At 37.3% G+C, this 22661-nt stretch overlaps 2 protein-coding genes across 2 annotated transcripts; one reads left to right on the top strand and one right to left on the bottom strand.

Annotated features, from left to right (window-relative positions):
- Positions 1-12115: 12115 nt before the first annotated feature.
- LOC136805949 (uncharacterized) lies at positions 12116-17981 on the bottom strand. The gene is made up of 3 exons (XM_067062541.1): positions 17902-17981; positions 13875-14186; positions 12116-13380 (listed from the first exon to the last, which is right to left on the bottom strand). Exons 2-3 carry the CDS (start codon positions 14120-14122, stop codon positions 12468-12470), a joined length of 1161 nt encoding a protein of 386 aa, XP_066918642.1. The 5' UTR covers positions 14123-14186; positions 17902-17981; the 3' UTR covers positions 12116-12467.
- On the top strand, positions 14968-18438 carry LOC136805950 (gamma-glutamyl hydrolase-like). Its single transcript, XM_067062542.1, has 4 exons — positions 14968-15084; positions 16103-16420; positions 16967-17441; positions 17919-18438. The coding sequence occupies exons 2-4, from the start codon at positions 16136-16138 to the stop codon at positions 18260-18262; spliced, it is 1104 nt and encodes a 367-aa protein (XP_066918643.1). The 5' UTR covers positions 14968-15084; positions 16103-16135; the 3' UTR covers positions 18263-18438.
- Positions 18439-22661: the final 4223 nt, after the last annotated feature.

Below are 22661 nucleotides of genomic sequence, written 5' to 3'. Positions count from 1 at the left end.
CATAGGAATATTATATACCGTTGGAAAGCTTATCGAATTCTGAACAGCTTTTTTGCTTACGAAATTTTCTAAAAATGTACTGAATGTGAGTAAATTGGGCTTAAAGGTCTATGACGTCATCAAGTCAAAAACTTCCGAAATCAAACTTCTTCAAACATAGGCATGTTATATACCGTTGGAAAGCTTGCAGAAAGCTGAACAACATTTTTGCTTACAAAATAACCTATAAATGCACTGAATAACACTAAATTGAGCCTAAACCTATGGCGTCATGATGAGAAAATTCCATATTAAATTAAGCTAGAGCTTATAGCAAGTCGAAAAAAAGTCAATAAATCTACTATTATGTCAGCTGCTTTTGTTTTTATATTCTAATTATAATAAACCATTTTCATTTTGTTTTTCTTATATTAATTAATAGTGTTTGATTTTCGTATTTTCTTTATAATTATAGGCCATGTGCGAATATCTGAATTTATTCCAGTTCCTACACGAAGTTTTGTCAGATCTTTGTTGTTAGTAAAAAGCTTTTGGTGTATAAAGTAGACTCTTGATATTGAGTTTCGGTTATATTTAGTATTGGAATATCATTATAGTCTTACTTCGTTTTCATTTAGAGTAAGAAGGAGAAATTATATGTGATGAAATTATGAAAAACTAAAATAAAATTATGGAATATTGCATTATATGTAAGAAAGATTTCAGTGATGCCAAGAAAGTTACCGTCAAAAGAAAAGGTCTAAATACTTTAATCAGAGCGTGCAATGATCGTGGTTTGGATACCTTGCTCGGGTAAGCTTAAGAATTTTTAGTTTAAATGTGGACCTGTATTTCCTTTTAATATTGGACTAGAAGCTAGAAAGAATGTTGACAAGTTTAAAAGCCAAGTCTGATCTAAATTAAAGTTCTATAGGAGCTTATAGGTGTTGAGTTTGTGATACTGTAATTGCTAGAAATATTTGATTGTTGATTTCTATTTTAAGTTTATTTTCATTTCACTTATTGTGTAAAGGGAGCTGAAGGATGCATCGAATTCAGAGTCCATTAGTATCGCAGTGCATGAATCATGTAGGAAAAAGACAATCGATAAGCGTACCCTTCCAGTTCCAGATAACCTCCCAACCCCACAACCAAAGCGCTTACGATCATCGTATGCTGCAAAACCTGTTTTTAATTGGAAGAAAAACTGCTTTCTATGCGACGAAAAAGCTAACCGTAAATATTCGACCGTTATTGCCATAGAAACTCTACCGATCAAGAAGCAGTTGTTGAAATGTTCACGAGAGAGAGATGATGAGTGGGGAGGAAAGGTAGAGGCTCGTTTAAACTCCATAATCGACTTACCGGCTGAGGAAGCGGTTTACCATATCGTTTGTATGAATCGATTCCGTTTAATCAAGCCTACTAACGATAAATCCTCAGCTAGACCAGTCGATACCTCTTTGATGGAAAATTTTCTGAAAGTGTGCCAGTGGTTAGATGAAGGAGATGGGGAATTGTATACGCTGACTGACTGTTATCATAAAAAGTATTTAAAAACAAAACTCATCGAAAACTACAAGGAACATATATATTTCTTTCAATCTGAAGGACGTGGCGACATCATCGGATTTAGACATATGAGCAAATTCTTCATGGAAGAATTCATGAAAATGAAAGAGCGAACTCCAATTGACATGATTGTAGCTGCAGCAAAAATTGTCAAAAGTGATATCAGAGAAATGCCACTTGATAAGACACTTTATCCATCGCTATTCGAGATGAGGAATTTAGAGTACCAAAGCGATTGGGTTCCTGAAAGTTTGCAGATGTTCCTGAACCAACTTTTTCCTTCAAAGCTAAAACAAATCAGCATTGGACAATGTATTACCCAAGCTTCGAGACCACGATCTTTGATATCACCTATACCCTTTGGAATTGGTGTAGACCTCGATAAGTCTTTCGCTACTAGATGGTTCGTCGATCATCTCGCAAAGTTTGGTTTCTCCGTAACATCAGATGAAGTTAAACTGTTCAAATAATCAGCGATAGCCTCGGTTAGACACAGTAATGATCCACCGACCAACAATTCGTCAACCCAAAGCATCGTACCAACTAATAGTTCGTCAACCCAAGACGTCGCACCAGCCAGTATCCCGTCAACCCAAGACGTCGCATCGACCAGCAGCTCGTCAACCCAAGACGTCGCACCAGCCAGCATCCCGTCAACCCAAGACGTCGCATCGACCAGCAGCTCGTCAACCCAAGACGTCGCACCAGCCAGCATCCCGTCAACCCAAGACGTCGCACCAGCCAGCATCCCGTCAACCCAAGACGTCGCATCGACCAGCAGCTCGTCAACCCAAGACGTCGCACCAGCCAGCATCCCGTCAACCCAAGACGTCGCATCGACCAGCAGCTTGTCAACCAAAGACGCCGCACCAACTAACAGTTCGAAATTCGACCAATGGGTAGCAGATAATGTGGACCACAATATAAGAACTCTTACTGGTAAAGGAACTTTTCATGGTATGGGTATTATAAGAATTGGTTCAGGCGAAACATCGAAACAAAAGGCAATCAGACGTTTGAAGCATCGTAGTCAAAATAACCTTTCAGGGTCATCTATACCGATCATGGAGTTCTACAGCTCAAGTTTTAATGGATTGAAGGAGCTGATTGTCATGGAGAGGATTGCGCTAACAAAAAAGTAAGTATTAACTATACCCATCAAAGAGAAGACAAAGTAATATACCTTGCAGAAATTTACGACTAAAATCTCAGACTAGACAATCTACACGAGACAAATAAATAGTGAAGATATATATTATTCTTTCCTTTCGTTAACTTCTTCAGCTGGTGGATCAATATGACGAGGGTGAAACAGACGAAACCAATCCCCAACATGACGATGAAAACCGAAACGTCTTCAAAGATATTTTTAAGTGAAAAAAGTTTTGAAATTCTAAAACGCTGTCTGAATTTATTGGACTATACCCTTCGATAATCTAATATTGAAAATAACCAAAATAAAGGACCAACCAAAATTTCTCTTGAAATTAGGACATAATGACGTCATAGCTTTAGGCTCAATTTACTGCTATTCGGTGCATTTACAGGGTTTTTTGTAAGCGAAAATGTTGTTCAGTTTTCTGCAAGCTTTCCAACGGTATATAATATGCCTATGTTTGAAGAAGTTTGATTTCGGAAGTTTTTGACCTGATGACGTCATAGGCCTTTAAGCCCAATTTACTCACATTCAGTACATTTTAAGAAAATTTCGTAAGCAAAAAAGTTGTTCAGAATTCGATAAGCTTTCCAACGGTATATAATATTCCTATGTTTGAACAACTTGAAATTTGGACAAATTTTATCGCAGCCATTATGGATTATGACGTCATAGCTCGTGACGCCAAGGTGCTGAAGGTGGGGGGTTTTAATGGGAGGTTCCCAAGACCTTCCCCTAACTCTGTGCAAAATTTCAGCTTTATATGTATTTTTTTCCGGTTAGGCCGTTTATTCACCTAATTCCCTTCTACTAATAGTCCTTTGGGAGAATGAGACAGCCTATTGACTCCGGATATCAAATTACTCCAGCTATTTGGGCCAAAAATTTCATCTACTCCTGTATTATACAGAAATAAAACCCTTATACTTTATAGGATGCCCAGAGAAAGATTTGCATGCTTATTGCATGCTAATTTAGGAGAATGTTAGCGTGCAAATTTGAACAAAACTTATTTGTTATATAGATAATATCTAATTTCCCACTGGTTTTTCTTGCATTCACTGAAAAGTATGGAGAAATTAGTTATGCAATAAACTGCCTTTGCCTAGGAGTATTATGTAAAGTTTGATCAAGGTTACATTATTTTGGATTTTTTACTTTTTACTGTAAGTACTTTCAGGAAATCAAAGGAAACCCATGTGACTAAAGTTGAAATCAAAAAATTGTTATAGAAAAGTAACTATAACAATTTTTTAGTTTCAATGTTTGTATTTGTACAAAAGAAATTTCTACAGAGTTTGTAGTTATACTTGGAGAAGGGATCTTGCCAACATTCAGTTTTTTCACTGGCTGCTGTCTGGGAATAGTCGTTTGGGAAAACTTGATGGCCTATTGAATAACGAATTACTCAAGCCACTTAAAAGGGATAAATTATCTTGTACCTTGGTAACAGTTGTGAAAGATTTTGTAGTGATATTATTAAAGAACTTTGTAGATTCAGTGTAGCCAGCGTTTTAATCATCAAGTGTTTTTAAGATTGTTATCCGCAATTTCTCAAGATTTTTTACGTTAAAAAGCGCTACGCAATATGCAAAATAATCACATTGCAGCTTGCGCGCTCAATGATTCTTGTCAACTGAACAAACATGCTCAGACTGGCTCAGAGCGCATTTTTCTGATGATTTAATATGTCGAGCGACCAACCGACTCACATTTTGGAGCTGGGAATGACGCGAACACAACTTATTGGTGACCCAGGCCTAATTACTGTAGTTATTCAAAAGACTGTCACGTTCTCTCAAACAACTATTGGATTTGAGAAAGTGTTGTCTGGTTTTAGGTCTTGCAGTATGTGTTTCCCATAGAAACGGCAGCAGTCTCGTTTCTCCAGACAGTCTGCATATCGTAATACTAGACAGCTAATTTATTTTTTATAAAGGGGTTATTCCTGCTGCATTACAGCATAAACATATTCAATTCGATTCACGCACCATATACCAAGCATCCTCCCCAATCCCTGTTTTCAAATTTCAGCTGGGAATTTTGAGTGTGCTGTGCTGTTAGCCCTTCCAAGCCAATGGGTCTTTAGGCGAAGCTTAAGTATTTTTTCTCACAACAAAGCCTAAAAGCTTTAAAGTAGGCTAGTTTATGCAAGACAATCAAATTAAAACCCATTGGGGCGATATCAAACGGGTAAAAGGAAACGTAACCATAGTTTGCACCGACAGACCATTTTTACCTTTCTACCTTATCGGCCCTTTTTACACCGGCCCTTATTAGCGTTATTTTTGGGCTTGTGGCATAATAAGGGCCGGCGTAAAAAGCGCCAAGAATTTGCAATTTTAACCTATATAAAGCGGCGTTAATTTTTATCATTATTTCTCAATTTAAAGGATTTTAGGTATGATTCGAAGAAGAAAATTATCCATTGTTTTACTCCATATTCAAAACTTCGGTGAAATATTTAATATATAATTAAAAATCAGTGACTTTCTATGGAATTTTCAACAGTTTACAACTGAAAAATGACATGTTAATGTAAATTCTAGGCATTAGTAGCCATTTTTTTTACAAATTTTGGCATTATTAATGTAAAAAGGGCCAATAAGGTACCGTAACTTGGTCTAATGTCGACATCCCTCCTCTTATTCTGACACCCTTTTTATTGACCTTTTTGCCTTTCCATCCGCCATATTGAATTGTATGCAAAAATTATGGTGGCCGAATTGCTCTGGTGAAATTCCCTTAGAAAGTATGCAAAAAGAAAGTATTAATATAAAACTTACATGCATAATTGGCATTATATTAAAGTGTAATCTTGTAGAAGAAAGATTAAATTTGCTTCTCTTGAAAACTAAAAATAATTATATTCGCTCATCTCTTAGAACAAGCACTTCAAAAATCAATAACATTAGACATAAACTCGTCCTGAAAAATCATCAACGAAGGTAAAAAATAATCCTTATTTGGCTGATGGTAAATTATTCTCCTGGGAATAATGGCATGAAAACAGAATATGTTATGTCTTTAAGAAGAAATTTGTAAAAGGCTTTTGTTGTTCTGTGAATATCATGGCATGAATCCCCCCCCAGCCCGCAGGGGGGGGGGCTACAACCAGAATCTTCCTGATAAAGGCTGGGGGTTGGATTTTTTTTAAATTTCAGGGGGTACCTATGATCTCTGGGGGTATCTAACTTTTATGCAGTAAGGTCTGGGGGCTTGGGAACTATATTTTATCTTGCTTTTATCTAACTATCATTATTCTTTTTAATTATAAAAATATACAATTTTTTCATTTCTTGACATATACTCAAGTCACAGGGGGTACCAATCACAGGGGGTACCTACTATCTTCTGTTGTTTGGGGGTACCTAAAATTCAGGGGGTACCTATTTTCTTAGGGGTTACCTAAACCCCTGGTCCATGCCATGAATATTTCTTTTTGGATTAAGAAATTCCATCTTTTATTGATCTAATGTAGATTATAATATTTATTTATAAGATGCTTTGTTGTCTTTTTAATCTTTGAGTAAACTTGCATATATATGTTTCGTATACACGTCTTTTTTTTTTAAGAAACACACTTTTAAGAAAGATGAGGCTCAGAATGCCTAAAAACTAAGAAACATCTAAGAAACATGCTGAGGCTGAGAATGAGAAAATAACATTTTTTAATTCGGTTTTTTATAAGAACCTTCCAATCAAGGCTTATTATGTCAAGAAGTTTAGAAACATGTAAGAAACATTTAAGACTCAAAAGGCCGATTTCTTAAGAAACATTGAGGCTGCTTGGTAAAACTAGTTTCTAAAAAAAAAAAGACGTGTACTTTCCAACTAAGTCCAACCACTGCTTTTTCGTTCCTCTATTTTTGCATACAATTCAAGATGGCGGATGGAAAGGCGAAAAGGTTTATTAGCTGAAATTGATAGAAAGGTTGAAACTGTTTTTCTTTGCTTAGTGGTTAGAGAGGAATAATCCTTTTTCAATCAGTGATTCAAGCTTTCATATTATTCCTGTCTCTTAAGAAGGGTGTCGGAATTGGGCGACACTCGCAAATATCTTTGTTTCGCTTCGCCCGAGTATAATTGAGTTGGTGAGTCTGTAAAGTTGTCGGACTTTTCCTGTCAATGACCTTTCCTTTGTTCAAAAATTTTATTTTGCCGATTTTTTGCGAGCGATTTCTAGCATATTCGCGGCATTTTGACTTTGTTTATCATTACATGCGCCATTTTGGGGTCGGAGGTCACAGTGTTCAAAGATCATAATTTTAAACCACCCATTACGCGGTTGCTTTTGGCTGCTGCTGGCAGTTTCCTCCAAGAATGCACTCCAAAAATGGATGGAAAAATGGAAACCCGAAAATTTTTACGACAGACCGACGGACTCACTTTTTAGACCCAACGAGGAAGCGAAATGAAAATAGACCTTTTTTCAAAGAAGCCACCCTGTTGAATAATTATGTAGTCCAGCAGAAAAATTATGATAAAACCATGCATAATTATTACTATAAACATGATACAGTAATTATGCATGGCTCTATCATTGTTTTTATGGCTGGACTACATAATTATTCAACAGGACGTCCTCTTTGAAAAAAGGTCTATATTTGTGATTACCGTGCGTCTTAGACAAGGGCAAAAAGGGATGTTGATGTTGGACCAACTTATGATACAAATCTTGTTTCGCTAAAAACGCCGAGAAAAACGCTTTATTTTTCTCAAGTTGTCCCATGGCCATGCTACAAACAGACAAATATCAAACTAATCGTTTTACTCCATTGAGTTCTTTTTAGTCTGGAGCAGCGTGCACTGATGATATTTTTCTATAAACATCGAAATATGACTAACTAAAACGGGAGAACTTTTCAATTTTGGCCCTCTTTTATTTGCTTAAAAACGGTCCTATTTCAGAATAAATTGTCCAAAGAAATGAAGGACTTAAAAGTCAGAATCATGGGAATTAAAAATTCCTCTTTCCAAAGAAATGGAGGATGCCATGTCCCCATGCCCCCTACCTAAGCCAATGAAAAAAACTTACTCTCAAGTATTCCACACGAGATTGATGTGCCTATATGGTTTTTGTTTTAACACTTTTGCTTTTTGGATCCTGGTTTATGTGTGATTTTTGGATTTTTGCTGGAAATCCCACTGCTGCTCATGCTTTGACTGACATAAAATGGCAGACGGAGTAGTGGCACGGTAACTGGCCCTCGCGGATCGTCCGTCCCCTCCCTGGTCACGATGGTTCTAGGAAAATTGCCCCCGAGAAAATTGCCCCCCGGAAAACTGCCCCCGGAAAATTGCCCCCCGGAAAATTGCCCCCTAGGAAAACTGCCCCCTAGGAAAACTGCCCCCCAGAAAATTGCCCCCCAGAAAATTGCCCCCTAGGAAAATTGCCCCCCGGAAAATTGCCCCCCCCCCGCCATCTTTTTTTCCACTTTTTTATAAAATCCAATGAAACTTCAAATGGCTGTAAAACTAAGTAGTTTTGAATAACTCTTAGGGTACCTATTAAACGGGGGTCAGCGGGGGTGGATTGGAAAAAAGGCTAAAACAGCATAATCCGTACAAAAAAGAAGTTTCAGATTCCGAAAAATTGATAAGCGGAGGAGGGGTTGGATTAACAATGTCCTGGGTAGAAAATTTTCGAAAAATAGATTATTTTGGTGGGAACTTTTTTGGGGGAATACTGTAATTAATTTTTTAACTGTGGTTGGAATTAATTTTAGCGAATGACAGCGCAAATCTGTTCTATTTCATCTTATTTTGAGCAACTTTGTTGAATTTCAGGGGTTGTTTAGCCAAGAAAACTGAAATTTTAATTTTGGTGGGAACTTATTTTGGCAAGTTAGTAAAAATTAGTTCCCTTAGCTTAAGATAGCACGGATAGGGCGCTTAGGGTTAAGAAATGGGGAAAGATTTTTTTGAAAGTGATTTTATTACTCGACTATCTTTCTCCACCTCATACAAAACTTGTAAAAGTCGTTTTTGAGGCGTCTTTTTTCTTTAAGAAAAAACTAAAAACTGAAACATGCAAAGCAGATCAATGGTCAGCGTGAGGAATATCGGAATATAGTAAGAATGAAGTTATCCATTCCATATGACCAACAAAATTTGGAAAACCATAAAGAAATTACTTGAATAGCGAAAGAAATACAGTATAAAACACATTGAAATTGACTATCGCTAAACAGAGAAAACGCTTTCTCTGTATTCCATGGTTAAACCACATTATTCCTTATAAAAAGCGTCAACTTAATGAAAATTACGGCTGCAAAATATTCTAGATCTCTTAATCCGTTAAGACGTGATCACGTAAAATTGCGTAATCCAAAATCTCCCAAATGTTGAAAATTGAGTTAGATTTAGTTTCGAAAAATGGAAAAATAGGGGGCAATTTTCTGGGGGGCAATTTTCCTAGGGGGCAATTTTCCGGGGGGCCGTTTTCCGGGGGGCAATTTTCCGGGGGGCAGTTTTCCGGGGGGCAATTTTCTCGGGGGCAATTTTCCTGACACCGTCACGATATACATTTCTGGCCTTTCTGATGCTGCGGGCTGGTCATTGCATGGTGTAGGACAGTACAAAGACGTCATTTCCCGCAAACTTGCTGGTCCCCTTGGGCTTTCAAAATATTCTTTTTTTTCAAGAATGACAAGAGCTTTTGAAGTCTGTTCTGTACTTAGGCATTGCCCCTCGCATTGCCCGGGGGTCGGGGGTATCCTGGGTACCAGAGCCGCAGAGGCTAAGATTTTAAGAGAAAACTAGCCGTATTGTATAAGGGTTGCGAAGCGATCCAGACTCCACCTCAATTCGCAAGTTGCTAGCAAAATAAGAGACACTCTAAAAATCCCTCTAATAAAGCCGCTATAGAGGCAGGATCGTAAAAGAGCCTTAATGCCAAACACACCACATAATCTACGGCGGAACAACATCCGACACCGCCCGCGCATCACTCTTTTTTTTCCTTCTAGTTATTCTAGTGTAAATGGTGCCTTAATAAAATCGAACGATATTCGTCGAATGATCGAACATTTTTATTCAAATCACGAATCGTCTGTCGAAATCATCAAAACATAAAAATAAAACAAAAACAAAAATGTACAAAGATGGTTTGTTGGTTCTTGGGGGTAGTTTTGATTTAATTCTTGACAAATTCGACAAATTTGATTACCTCTGTACCAACCTCGTCCCCGTGTATCCCAGGCTTTATTTACGTTACTGATTGACGCCAGAGAATACCCTGGTGTTGGCTGATGCGAGTTCCCCCTCTCAGAGGGGGAACTTCTCAAAACAATCCGTCATAAAATATTCTGACGTTACAAAGTTACACTGCAATGCAACGACTTCAAAAAAGAAGAACGAATGAAATCTGACGTTTTGTTTTTGAATTACGTAATCTTTCGCGTTCGAAAACCAGCCAATGCCAGGGTATTATCTAGCGCTATCAGTAAGAATCAAAAAGCTGATAATACGCAGGGATCGAGGTTGGTTCCCTACTTCTTTTATCATAGAATATCTACTTGATTTTGCAAGGTAAGTGTCGTTCTTATCTGATATTCCGATGGCGGATTAGCGGCCGCCCCCGCTAAAGCTCTAAAGGGAGCGGGTCAATTTCCCATCGGAGAGGAATGATAGTCGGCCTTTGATGTGCTGCATCCTCAGTTGGGTTCAACAGTCCTTTCTCGTAAACCTAGAAATATTTCAGTTGGACCCGCCAATCCCCGAAAACGAGGGCTGGGTCACCAGAACTCCCGCTACAAAATTCTTGACGCAGTCTCGCAAAATTCCGTAATGTAAACCTTCCAGATGTTGAAAATTTTCCCGACCTTCAGAGCTTTAGCGTGTTGGAAGAAAATTTCACCACACGCACACCACACTTTTTTACACTCCTGCCTTCCGCCCGCGCGACTTGCAAAAACCTCTCATTGATTGACCTTATTTGATATATGATACTTGCTGTTAAAAGTCGAGGGATGATGAAGATCCTTTCTGTCATCGTTCAAACTATTTTTTTTCTTCATTTAACAGCAAAATAAACATTTAAAACCAGAGAACCACTGCTTAGATTGCTTAGATGCGTGCCGCCCGCGCGGCAATCTGATCAACTTCAGATTCTAAGTCCGTGTTTCGGCTTCCGGTAATTTTTTTGCTGTTCACTGCTAGGGTACACCATTTTAAAACGGCATTTTTCGCAGTCCTAGCTACCAAACCGAGAAAGTTTTCGTGGCTTTAAGCCAAACCATTCAAGGTCATTTTGATAAAATAATCGTTTTGAAGATGTGATTTATATAGCAAATTTTATAGCAAATTTTCGCTTGGGATGGAAGTTAAAGGTACGTGCACAATATAGCAAAACTGCTTCGCTCATAAATTCGCTTCGCAATAATATTGTTCTAGTTCTAGTTCTAGGTTCTAGTTCTATTGAATTATCACATAATACATTACGTACACCTTCGTGATTTTAAACATAAAAGATAAGACCCCGGGGGGGTCACTCGATTTTACAAAACGACAGTACGTTCGGCCAAAAATCAGGTCCCTAAAATCGGACCCTTATACAGTGCAGGAAAAATTTGGCTGAAAATCGACCCTTATAGTGCAATTTTTCGAAATTTTCAGGGCAAAATTTTTAGAAATTTCTCAAATTTTACACCCTTACAGTGCAATTTTTCCCACTTGCTCACAAATCAACCCTTACAGTGCACTTTCCAAAGTCCAAAAAACCTACCCTTAAGGGCCGCACGTCCGGTAGGCCAACCCCCCTTCCCGGGACTTTAAAAGACTTTATGTATACCATTATTTCATTATTTCCCCATCATCAAACAGTCAAAGTTTTTTTCTCTAGTTCTCTAATGTGAATTTCAATAATTAAATTTTTTCTGTAATTCTAACTAAAACATTGGTCCCCTCAAATTTGATTTAAAAATGCTCTCTACAATTCGAATCTCTCTCTAATAAGAAAAGTTATAGCCCCTTACCTCGTAAGAGTCTACTCCTGACTGAACTTTGCTTTCTGATGATTTTGATGACGCTGAGCCCAGTGAAGTAGACTAGATGATTTCGCTATCTTCTTTTTTCACTTTCGTGTGCAGAAATCATATGAAAACAGCAAAACAATAAAATATATTCTAAAACCCCATCAAATTTTACGAAACTATAATAAAAACATGAAAATACCTCAAAAATTTGAAAAAAATTGGTTCATTGGTCATGGTTTTATGTTTGTTTTTCCCTAAAAAGGGATCGGATCTAGTTAGTGGCTTGTATTCGCTACCACCTCAAGCAAAGCCAAAATATGAAGCCTGCCAAATAATAACACCGGTCCACTTATCAACGCCATCCAGTCTATCAAAAAGCTATAAGTGGCCCCCAGGCTACTTACCTCGAAGATCGAATGAGAGAAGAGGCAACTATTAAAAAAAGGGTTCTTGGATATTTAACTTTCCCGTTACACTCAAAGCTAAAATAAATAAACCATTCTATCGTAGATATTTTACTAGTACGTCAATCCAACCAATATATTGGACGGAGGGTCGAGATGAAAATACAATAAAATGCTAGAAAATTCCTACATCTAGCCATCCAGCATCTAAACTATCTAACAAATGCAACCAAGAAATAAAGCCATAAGAATAATTCTTGTCTTGTTTCAGAGTTAGTAGACCCGTTATTAGAGTAAAAAGCTGAGGGAGTTCTCACGAGAAAACTTGTAAAGTAGTCCTAGATCATAGTCTTTTATGTGAAAAGTTATAGGTGTGAGCTATTTCTGGAACATATCTATTGCACTATCATCAACGTACGAGCTAGCAATGATCTTCAACTTCTTCTTATTCTTTCCCCAAAGTTTTTGAAGTGATTCGGTAACCACTTCCGTTCTATCTTTCAAATAACTCGACATCTTTTGCATCAGTTTATTGATATGTTTATTTCTCTTATCACCACAATCTTTTTTCATCTTGGATAACTCAGCATCAGTTGGTGATTGCTTGATTAACTCGCATACAGTATCACCGGTTGACTCGTCAGTGACAGTAACTCGGTATTTGTGATCAAATAAAGACCGAGTTGATCCACCAGAGATTGTCAATGCATCTTGCATATTGACAACAGGCGAACAATGATCATTGAACTCACGGAAGAAGATGGTTTCGCGTACACACGTCTTGACAGCACTGACACCACTCAAAATCGAAGCGTTAACAGCGTCACCAATACGGTTGTAATGGTTGACCAACCTTACTGAGGTATCTAACATCGGCTTGGCAATGACCAATGGATTAAGATCGGCTTTTGCAGATAGCAGTTTGCTCATTTGGAGATATAGCATCTTCATCATACTGTAAGCCATGTTCAAAGATAAGATTCGTGTTTTCCCGATGTCAGTATCGGCTGGTAATCCGAAAAAGAGTTTCCCGGATTGGACAACATTGTAGATTTCGACATAGCATTGAACGTGTTTCTTTAGATCTAAGCTTTTCCTTTTACTTTCACGGAGGTTGTCGTCACAGGTCAGCATATATTGGTATGTGTCACGTAGGAATCCCTGCATGTCTGCAAGATCACGCTCTGTGAATTTAACATGGAATAGTTGTTCTGCTTCGTCGATAGCTTTCGACCAAATGGACATATCTTTATCGTTGGTAAAGAAATGTTTATTCAAGAATTGCCTCACTCTATGGATAAAAAAGAGGATAAATAGTTAAACTGGCTTGTCAGACATCAGAATATCGGTTCGAAATTTTAGTCCGAAGGTTTTAAAAAGTTGTAAATGTTAAAGTAGCTGACTACATCAAAGGATTGGTTTATGCTGGCTCTCTGAATCTCTCTTTTCAGAAATAAGAATTCTAAGCTGAAAAATGAATTAACTACTCAGCTCAGCCCGAGCTACCAGAGAAAGAAACAGTGGTAACATTGGTACAGAGGGCACATAAGGTTACTTCAACGTTTATCACGTAATGAGGACGCTATGGACATTAGATGGACGTTGTTTCGACGTTTGTTATGTCAGCTGAGTAAAAGTGTTACAACCTCCTCCCTGTGTATCCTAGGCTTTATTTACGTTACTGATTGACGCCAGAGAATAGCGCTATCTAAGCATCAAGAAGCTGATAATATGCAGGGAACCAGGTTGAATGTATTATTGTAAAAGGAAACGAAAAGAACTTACGGTACTGGGTCTTCATTCCTTGATGTGATCATATCCAAAGAGGATTTCAAAATATCGGTGAATCCGACCAATTTCTCTTTGGAAGTTGCTCTCTTTTTGGTGATCACATCCTTACGTTGTCCTTCTTCGGTTGGCGAAGAATCATCAATGACATCAAAGATTTCAGAATGTCCATTCTGTTGTGTTTGGGCCAAACATCGTGTGATTGATATGGCATAGATGGAAAGAAACATTAGCTGGATCCTCATGGTTGTGATGTCGTGTGTTGGTAAGTTTTGTGTGTTCTGTTGCCTTTTTTCGTAGTGTTTTTTTCTGGAATTAAAAAAAAATGAGACCATTCATACTCAATGTCGTCCATGGTATACAGTGGTATATAAGGATAACTTAAAAATAGATTTTCGAAAGATTAAGTATAGAATTTTGGTTAGGAGGACAATAGATTAATTTTAGTTTCGCAAAGGGTCCGAGAGTCAAAAGCCGGGTGGTAACCCCTCTCATCCTGTAGTCCTAGTATCCCCCAACAGTACAGCCAACAATGAGCATTTATCAAAGCTCATTGTAGGAACGCTATACTACAAACGCTATGATCAAAAATTAACAAATGCAGGTCTGTTCAGAATTTCAATCTTCCTGATAACTCAAACGCAATATTGTAAGAAAATAATGCTTACTTTGGTTTAAACCTAAATAGAAATCAAGTCCTAAATTAAATCTCGCGGAACCTAAGTCAATATTAGTAGGTGAATAAGTAAGTATATTAAAAAGTAAGAAGAGACGCTCAAAATTTCGCGAATGAAACTCAATTCCGGGAAATCCGCGAAATTAAATCACCGCGAAATTTTATCTTATCAAAGTATGCATTTCCCAAACAATAGTTAATACAAGCAATACCAGACAAAAAAAAAATCAAAAAATAAAAATGTCAGCTAATTTTACAGCTTTCTTTTACTTTTTCAAAAATCAAATTTCAGACCATCTAAATTAGCGATAAACATCGCAAATATATTTGTGCGTTCAACCGTAAAACCATTCAAATTCAAATTTTTGTTTCGAATTTTTTAATTGTAAACAATTTCAAAACAGTGTTAGAATACTTTCCAGCTATATTCACGAACAAAAACAAAGAAAATCTGGTCGCATTTTTTTATTGGTTGATTGTTGACAATATTTTGTTTCGATTGGGATTTTCTACAAAAGATAGCAACTGAAGGTAAAGAAAATTACTTTTTCATGTCATATTCTAGGATTCAGGTCCGACAAACACAACAACACCCCTGTCTCACAACCCCGGTGAAACTTTTTCCTACAGCGGGGATAAAACTTTCGATTGAAATCTCAATGGGGATAAAAATTTTATTGTTCCAAGGTTAAAAAGTCCAGTAAGAATGGTTTTGGAGTGCAATTTTTAAACAATGAATTTCGAATGGTGATGATGCCTGAGCCCCATTTTCCAGTGGGGCTCAGGTAGGTAACTGAGAAACTGAAGCGAAGAGCTCTATAGATGTTAAGTAAGAGGTTACCCGGAGGTAAAAATGACACTTTAGACCGTCATATCATATTATCATCAAAGGGTTTCAGAAAACATAAACCAAACTAATAATACCTCGAACCCGGGGGGGGGGGGTACTATGGTTGTGAGCTGACGGGGGGTGCCGCCCGACTGTCGAACTTTTTGGACCCTTACCGGGACTAAAAAGGAACAAAGGAAAATTTTGGGAATTTTGCGACCCTGAGCGGAACAAATTTGACCAAATTTCCATCTTTCAGTTGGTAAAAAATTGAAATTTTCCTATTTTTCTGACCCTTAGTGGGACTGAAATTTGATTTTCTGATTTTTCCGACCCTTAGCGGGACTTTGGAAGTCCAAAAAAGGTACCCTTAAGGGCGGCACATATCGTACCCTCCATTTGCCTAAGTACCCCCACCCCCCCTCGGGACCTCGAATAATACACACTCGCTCAAAGATTTGGATTCAGATTCAGGCTTAAATTTGGGGAGAGTAGTCTATACTCTCGAGTTGTTCTTGAGAACAGAATATGTTGAACGGCGAAAAAGAATACATATTTCTAATTTTAAGTATTCAAAGTTTAACATCCTGTTAGGGCCTTCTAGGTGCCCATAATAAAGATGACATGACTATACTTAAGTGACATGCATTTCCCCTTACTCGTATTAAGGTTATGAGGTCATGCAATATAATTCCTTTTATTACGATTTCATTTTTCAAGACATCAAGAAGTCTTCACCAACTCCGGGCAACCATGGGGAACATAACAATACCCAAATCCCTGTTCATTCTTCTCGTCTTCATAATTCAATGTTGCACAAAACATGCTCCAATGGGGACATACCCAACCAACTATTTCAAGAAAACAGTACCCAGGTTCAAGAACAATAGACCAATGATTGGTGTTTTGACCGTCGGTCTGGATATGCAAGAACAATTGATCAATCATGTCCCAGATGTAAAAGGGAAAGCCTATGTTGGATCGTCTTACATTAAATTTTTGGAATCGGCAGGAGCACGCGCTGTTCCGATTATAGAGGTAACATTTTACCGGCCATGTTGGCAGAATAAGCAAGATCTCGGGACGAGGTGGAGTTTTTACAAGCTTTTATTTGATTTGGTTGGTCGTTAACCAGTGTTAAAACAATTTTGTTACTTTTTCCTAAAGAACGCGACATTTTTATGACTTCAAATGACCAATTATTAAAGTATCTTATCTCCATCTCATCTGAAGATCTCAGTGGTTAAAGTTTTTTTACCATGCAATTTGATTAAATCGAACTAGACTCGATTAGCCAAGTTTTACACCTGGGAATTACCAGAATCGGTGATTTTTAAACAGTTTTATATACAGTATTTCCTCTAATTACATCTTATTTGGGCCAGCATTAGACCTTTCCATGGTGCTGTCCGTTTTTGAAGTACCATTGTTCTGTCAGTTCAAGCTCATTTTGGAACTATGCCGTGGGACCTTCATACCGTTTTGGGTACTAGTTTTATCTTCAGAAACACTACATCGTAATAGATTGGTACCACTGTTTGCATTTGCTCCTTTCTCTATTTTCACTACTTCATTCTATCGTAGGACATTGACGAAAAGGAGTTAGCAGCTCTATTACCAAAGCTGAGTGGCGTCTTGTTGCCAGGCAACGATGATGATACCGGAGACGGGGGCTACTACAAACGCGTTAAACAAATCCTTCAATATTCAAAAATGTTGAAAAAGAAAAACCAAATCAAATTCCCGGTCTTGGGGATTTGCCGTGGTGCTCAACGTATGTTAGTCTACATGAGCGGAAGTGATTCACAATTGGCTGCAGACGCAGTCAATATGTCGTTACCGTTAAAATGGCATTCATCAAGACATCGGTCACGGCTCTTTGGTCACGCACCATCAGGTTTAGTTGAAGCAATAGAGAAAAAACCGATCGCGTTTTTTCATTCGAATTTTGTTATTCCAACGGAAAGTTTTTACAATAACACGAAATTGAAACGTAAAGTAAGAGTGTTGTCAACCAACGTCGATAGAAATGGAACGAAATTCATCAGCAGTTATGAAGGTAAATTATTTTTCTTTCATATATCACAATGCATGCTTAAGAACGCGCTAAGACGCTATCAAATAGTACGCCGAAGGCTCCTCTTTCAATAGCTTTCTAATATAGGACAGGCAGGGGTGCCACTCTTTCTCTCCAGGGTATTGGAAAGTTGGAAAGTAGGCATAAATACATCGAATACTATTCTTCAAAGCGTTGATAAGGCTAGTCGAGGGAAGACATACGTCCTCCCTGAACTTTATACATTAAACTACAGTCGCTATTATGCCTATTAAAAAATCTAACTAACATTCTAGTCTCTCCTATCCTGGCTAGCCTATATCTTACCGCATATGGACATCTTGGTCACCGACTTCGATTAATGTCGTCACACCCTTTGCTTAAAAAAACATCTATTATCAGAATACAAAGGCTTAGTGTTGAAAAACCTAAGTTAAAATTGATTGCTTGAAATTGAACTTACTATGCTGCTTATTTTAGTGAGACGTTATCCATGGTACGGTCTCCAATGGCAACCAGAAAAAGCACCTTTCGAATTCAGTACCAAATTAGCTGTCGATCACAGCCCAGCCTCCATTATGATGTCTCAATATATTGCCAATTTCTTTGTCGGTCAAACAAAAGAGAATCCACACCATTTTGCAAGTCTACAGGATGAAGAAAAACATAACATGAACAAGGACCGAACATATTATGTAGGAAATGTGACGGACAGTGAATATGATCAAATTTATTTGTATCCAATGAAACGTGTCTATGGATTCACGTATCAGACGTCTAACTATACGGCACCGAATGAATTACATGAGGGTGATTTGAAATAAATGAACTACATTCGATTTATAGAAGAAAATTCATAATTTTTGGGCCAAAGCATTTAAGTACAATGGGCTCTTCCAGAAAAAAATTTTACATGGGGGGTGGAGGATATATTGTCCGGGGGTAGCAAAAAATCATCAAAATTTGCCTTGTCCGGGGTGTAAATTTGCTCTGTCCGGGGGTAATACACTCTTCTCGAGATGCATAAATTTATTGCTGTCCTCGTTTTCAAACAGATTTCATTGCTATAAAATTACATATTCACAATGATAATTGTGTTGTTCACACCTCTTGAGACATTTTGAATTTCAAGTACTTTTGGTTTAGAGTTATTGTTTGCCTTTTGGGAATTTAAATTGGTTTAAATATATAATTTCGTAGCAATGAAATGTGTTTGAAAACGAGGACAACAATAAATTTATGCATCTCGAGAAGAGTGTATTTGGTGTGGCCGGGGGGTCAGCAGATGCTTGTCCGGGGGGGGGGTAAAACCTATTGTCCGGGGGGGCCAAAAGTCACCCTGTCCGGGGGTAAATCACTAAAAATTGTTATATCCTCCACCCCCCATGTAAATTTTCTTTCTGGAAGAGCCCAATGCTTGGAGACAGATTATATGGTCTAGCTAAATTTTTATATGATTTTCTAGTATGTTTTTATTCATAGATCATTAAAATAACTCTATCGTAGAACTATTTTAGATTACTGGAAAGTAGATAGGTACCATGTCTCACTGAATTCAAAGGGCACAAAGGGTACTCCCAAACATAGGAAAGAAAACACAATGACTTTTGTGTGAGTTTAACATTATAAAGAACAATGTATTGAAAAACTTAAGCTTTTTACCGTTGATTCCTGAAAAAAGTTAAGCTTTTCACCGTGAATTTTTTTGAAATAAAACGATCTTTTCAACTTAAGTTCACCCAAAAATTCAGTTTGTTTGGTCGTGCGAAAGAACGAATAAGGTAAAGAGGGGGTCCGCAAAAAAGTGAGGATTGACATGAAGTCTTCTTTTTCATCTACTCCTAGGGAGAAAAAGGTGAATTTTGACCAAATTAAATGTCTTTCCCATTTAATGTTCTTTACTTTAATTCAATCAAAGTATTTTTTTAGGGATAACAAACGTTGAAACCTTGAGGGACTGACATTTTACTAGGACCCCAACCTGCATAAAAAGTCCAAAAAAGTCTTTTAGAAGTAGGTACAGAGACCTTCACTTTCTCTTTCGATTCAGTGCACAGTGCAAAAAAAAGCCAAAAGCTAATCCGAAATCTAAATAGGTGTCACAGAAGAAAAATCGCTTAAGATTAATTTTATGATAAAATATTGGATCACAACAGCAGTTTAGTTATCAAAATCTTAAGTAGACCAATACAATAATCAAAATACGATAATATTTTAGAGACTCCACGAGAACCCTGAACAGAACAAGGAAAATAGTAGGGAAGGTTTTTATATCAGAGAATGTTTTTGGTAAAAATTTAAATGAGATATTACTGAAGTTAAAGAATGGAGCTACAACAGAAAATTTTTCGGAAATTTCTACCTTTTATGTTGCTTTTTTACGGAGGATACAGTTCTGTATCAGCCCGTATCAACTATTGTAAGGTAAGATTTTAGATTGATTTTTTTTCGAACTCATTACCCATTTACCGCGCGGATTAAATTTTGAGATAGGGCCCAATGGTGAAATAGGGTTTGGTGAAATCAAAAAGTGGCTCCCTCAAAATTGACAGCAAAGGTTTAATCATCATTAGGAGAGACCAATTTGATTAGTTGTTTAACGTGCCCGACCAACCCTGAAATTCTGAATATCGAAATAAAAATAAAATTGATTTTCATTGCCTTATACAGACTGCCCAATTTTCAAAATTTTGGTAGTTTTTCCAAGGTTTTGAGAATTTCATGTTAAAATTAAATAGGCCTCAAACCCTGATTGGCCTCGTCTGTTAACATTTTTAAAAGGATTACATAACATTGCTTTTAGGACAAGAAGCCGTTTAATATGCATGGGATGGGGCCAAACATTGACATCAAAGGTACTCTTGATCATTTGTGAATTTTATAAACGGAAATTGAAATTTCGTTAAAAGCTTTTCAAACACTTTTCTGAATCTAAAGAAAGGCTGAAGCAGAGGGCTGGAGCATTTTCTCTCGATGCAAATATCACACTTTTAGATTTATCTGCTCGACTCAAATTCTGACAATTTCATTAAATATCCTTATTAACGCAGCCAAGGGATTTTTCAAAGACATTATCCCAAAAATTAATAAGTGGGGAGGGTGGGGGGGGGGGGGGTGAAATAAGAATGTCCTGGGTGGAAAATTTTCGAAAAATTAAATAGCAAGGGGGACGCTTATCAGGTACCCGAGAGTACGAGCATTCGGAATTGAATAATATTTGAAACTTGAAGTTATAGAGTAATGGCATATTCTTGATATGCGTAAGTCAAGATGACGTCATATTTTTTAACGGAAGCACTCGAAAAAATCCGGATTTTGACCTCTGTGTTTCTATTTTTAGTAACAGAGAGGGGTCAAATCCCAGATTTTTTCGTGTTTTCGCAAGAAAAATGACTTATATGACGCATATCAAGAATAATGGGTTGATGAACTTGCTCTTAATGAGTGCTTTCTTACACGACTTCAACCCTCTTTTTATATTCTCAGAAATCAACACAAATTCATCCGGTGAAATAGGCTTTTTACCTGTTCAATCAATGGATCACGATCAAATTTCATTCATTTGTTGATAGTCCAGATTCAATAAGAATAATTCAAGTAGGAGCCTCAAACTGCTGGTCATATTATGGTTGCAGATCACCGATGTTAAAGATAAAAAATAATGTAGTTAGATTTTGGTATGATGTCAATTATCAAACAAATCAATTCACCACAAAGGAAGTATCCTTGGGAATGGAATATCAGGTACTAATGTCTGTCTCAGTTAGCAAATAAGCGACCGTAGCATGAAGGTAGAGCATCCAGCTACGATGCGCACGGTTGTGGGCTCGACCCCCAGCCGGGTCATACTAAAGATTCCCAAAATGGTAATTGATGCCTCTCTGCTTGATGCTCAGCAACTTAAGAGACGGATCAAGGGTAAGTGGAGAAATCCAGGGAAAGGAGTGGGGCCCTCGCCTACCTTCGGGTAGACAGCTATACGAAAAGGGAGCCTTCGGGTTGCCCTCAACTGCGGTCGCAAACTTACTAACTGTCTCAATATAATGTAGAGAGTGGGGATAAATAAGGCTGTAACCTTTTGATAGAATTCGAGTTAAATAGCGATTTTGTGCTCGTTAAAAAGATAATCCAATAAAGTGCAATATTATCAAAAAAGAATATTTTTTTTTAAACGAAAAAATGAATATGAAAAATAAATTAGACAAAAATCTGGGCCACACGTACGGTCGTTTTGTAATCAAAGTGCCTCCCCTCCCCAAGGTGTTTTGAAAACATTAACCTCTAATTTGTTCAAGAAGTAAAATACCTTTTTATTCCATATGTCATTTTATTTTATGTTATATTGGTATTAGCAACTTTCTCTCTTTAGATCAACTTCAGTCAACTCTACATTGGGGACGGCAAATACAGATTCACCTGCACTGTTGACGGTCATGAGTTCATCTCATTGATCAATAATGGAGCTACGCAATTTTACAACCAAAATATTGTTTGTGGTGGACGTGATGAAGAAATTCAACCAAATTGGACTATTACATATTTAACATTCACAAATTTCATGTAAATTGTATTATCATAATGTGGGTAGACCTCTCGGTAAAATAAACAAAACTTTTTGGTATGTAAATAATTAAGGGCCGATATATATTTTCAGGAGTTTTATTAAAGTAAAAGGATAAGATCTTCAAACCATCACTTGATAAGCTAAAATTAGCTCACGAAAATACAATTCCCTTTTGTCCTTGACAGGAAATTATTCAAACAAAATTGTTAGCTGTAGTACCAAGTTCTGACAAAATGAAGTAAAAAGCTTCCAACGAGTGCGTAATATGAGATGAAAAATGTGTACTTTAGACTTTTAAGAGACTTGCTTCAAACTTGTTTATGTTGTGAATCCAGATGGATGTACATTACGAACAGAAAGTAACTTACACGAGTTGGAGTAGACCGACAATGATCAAGAATTACTTTCTCTTTTCGAGTTCCTTGAGGATATTCCAGTCAGTCAGTGCTACGAAAATTGTTTTCCTTGATTTTGAATATTCGTATTAATGGAGAAACTTTGCATGATGATGTCATACCTGAAATTAGAATAAAAGTCGCATAACATTAGTATTGATTGAAGGTTTATGTTGAAACCAGATATATTTGATTCATAGGACCATCAATAAATGGTACATTAAATTAAAGCATAATAAAAAGTATTCAGGATTTTCACGGGTT

Source organism: Clytia hemisphaerica, unplaced genomic scaffold (genome assembly GCF_902728285.1).
Source record: "Clytia hemisphaerica strain Z4C2 unplaced genomic scaffold, Clytia hemisphaerica genome assembly, whole genome shotgun sequence".
Taxonomy (NCBI): domain Eukaryota; kingdom Metazoa; phylum Cnidaria; class Hydrozoa; order Leptothecata; family Clytiidae; genus Clytia; species Clytia hemisphaerica.
The sequence above is the reverse complement of the archived record's forward strand: the minus strand, read 5'-3'. Positions and strand labels throughout refer to the sequence as shown.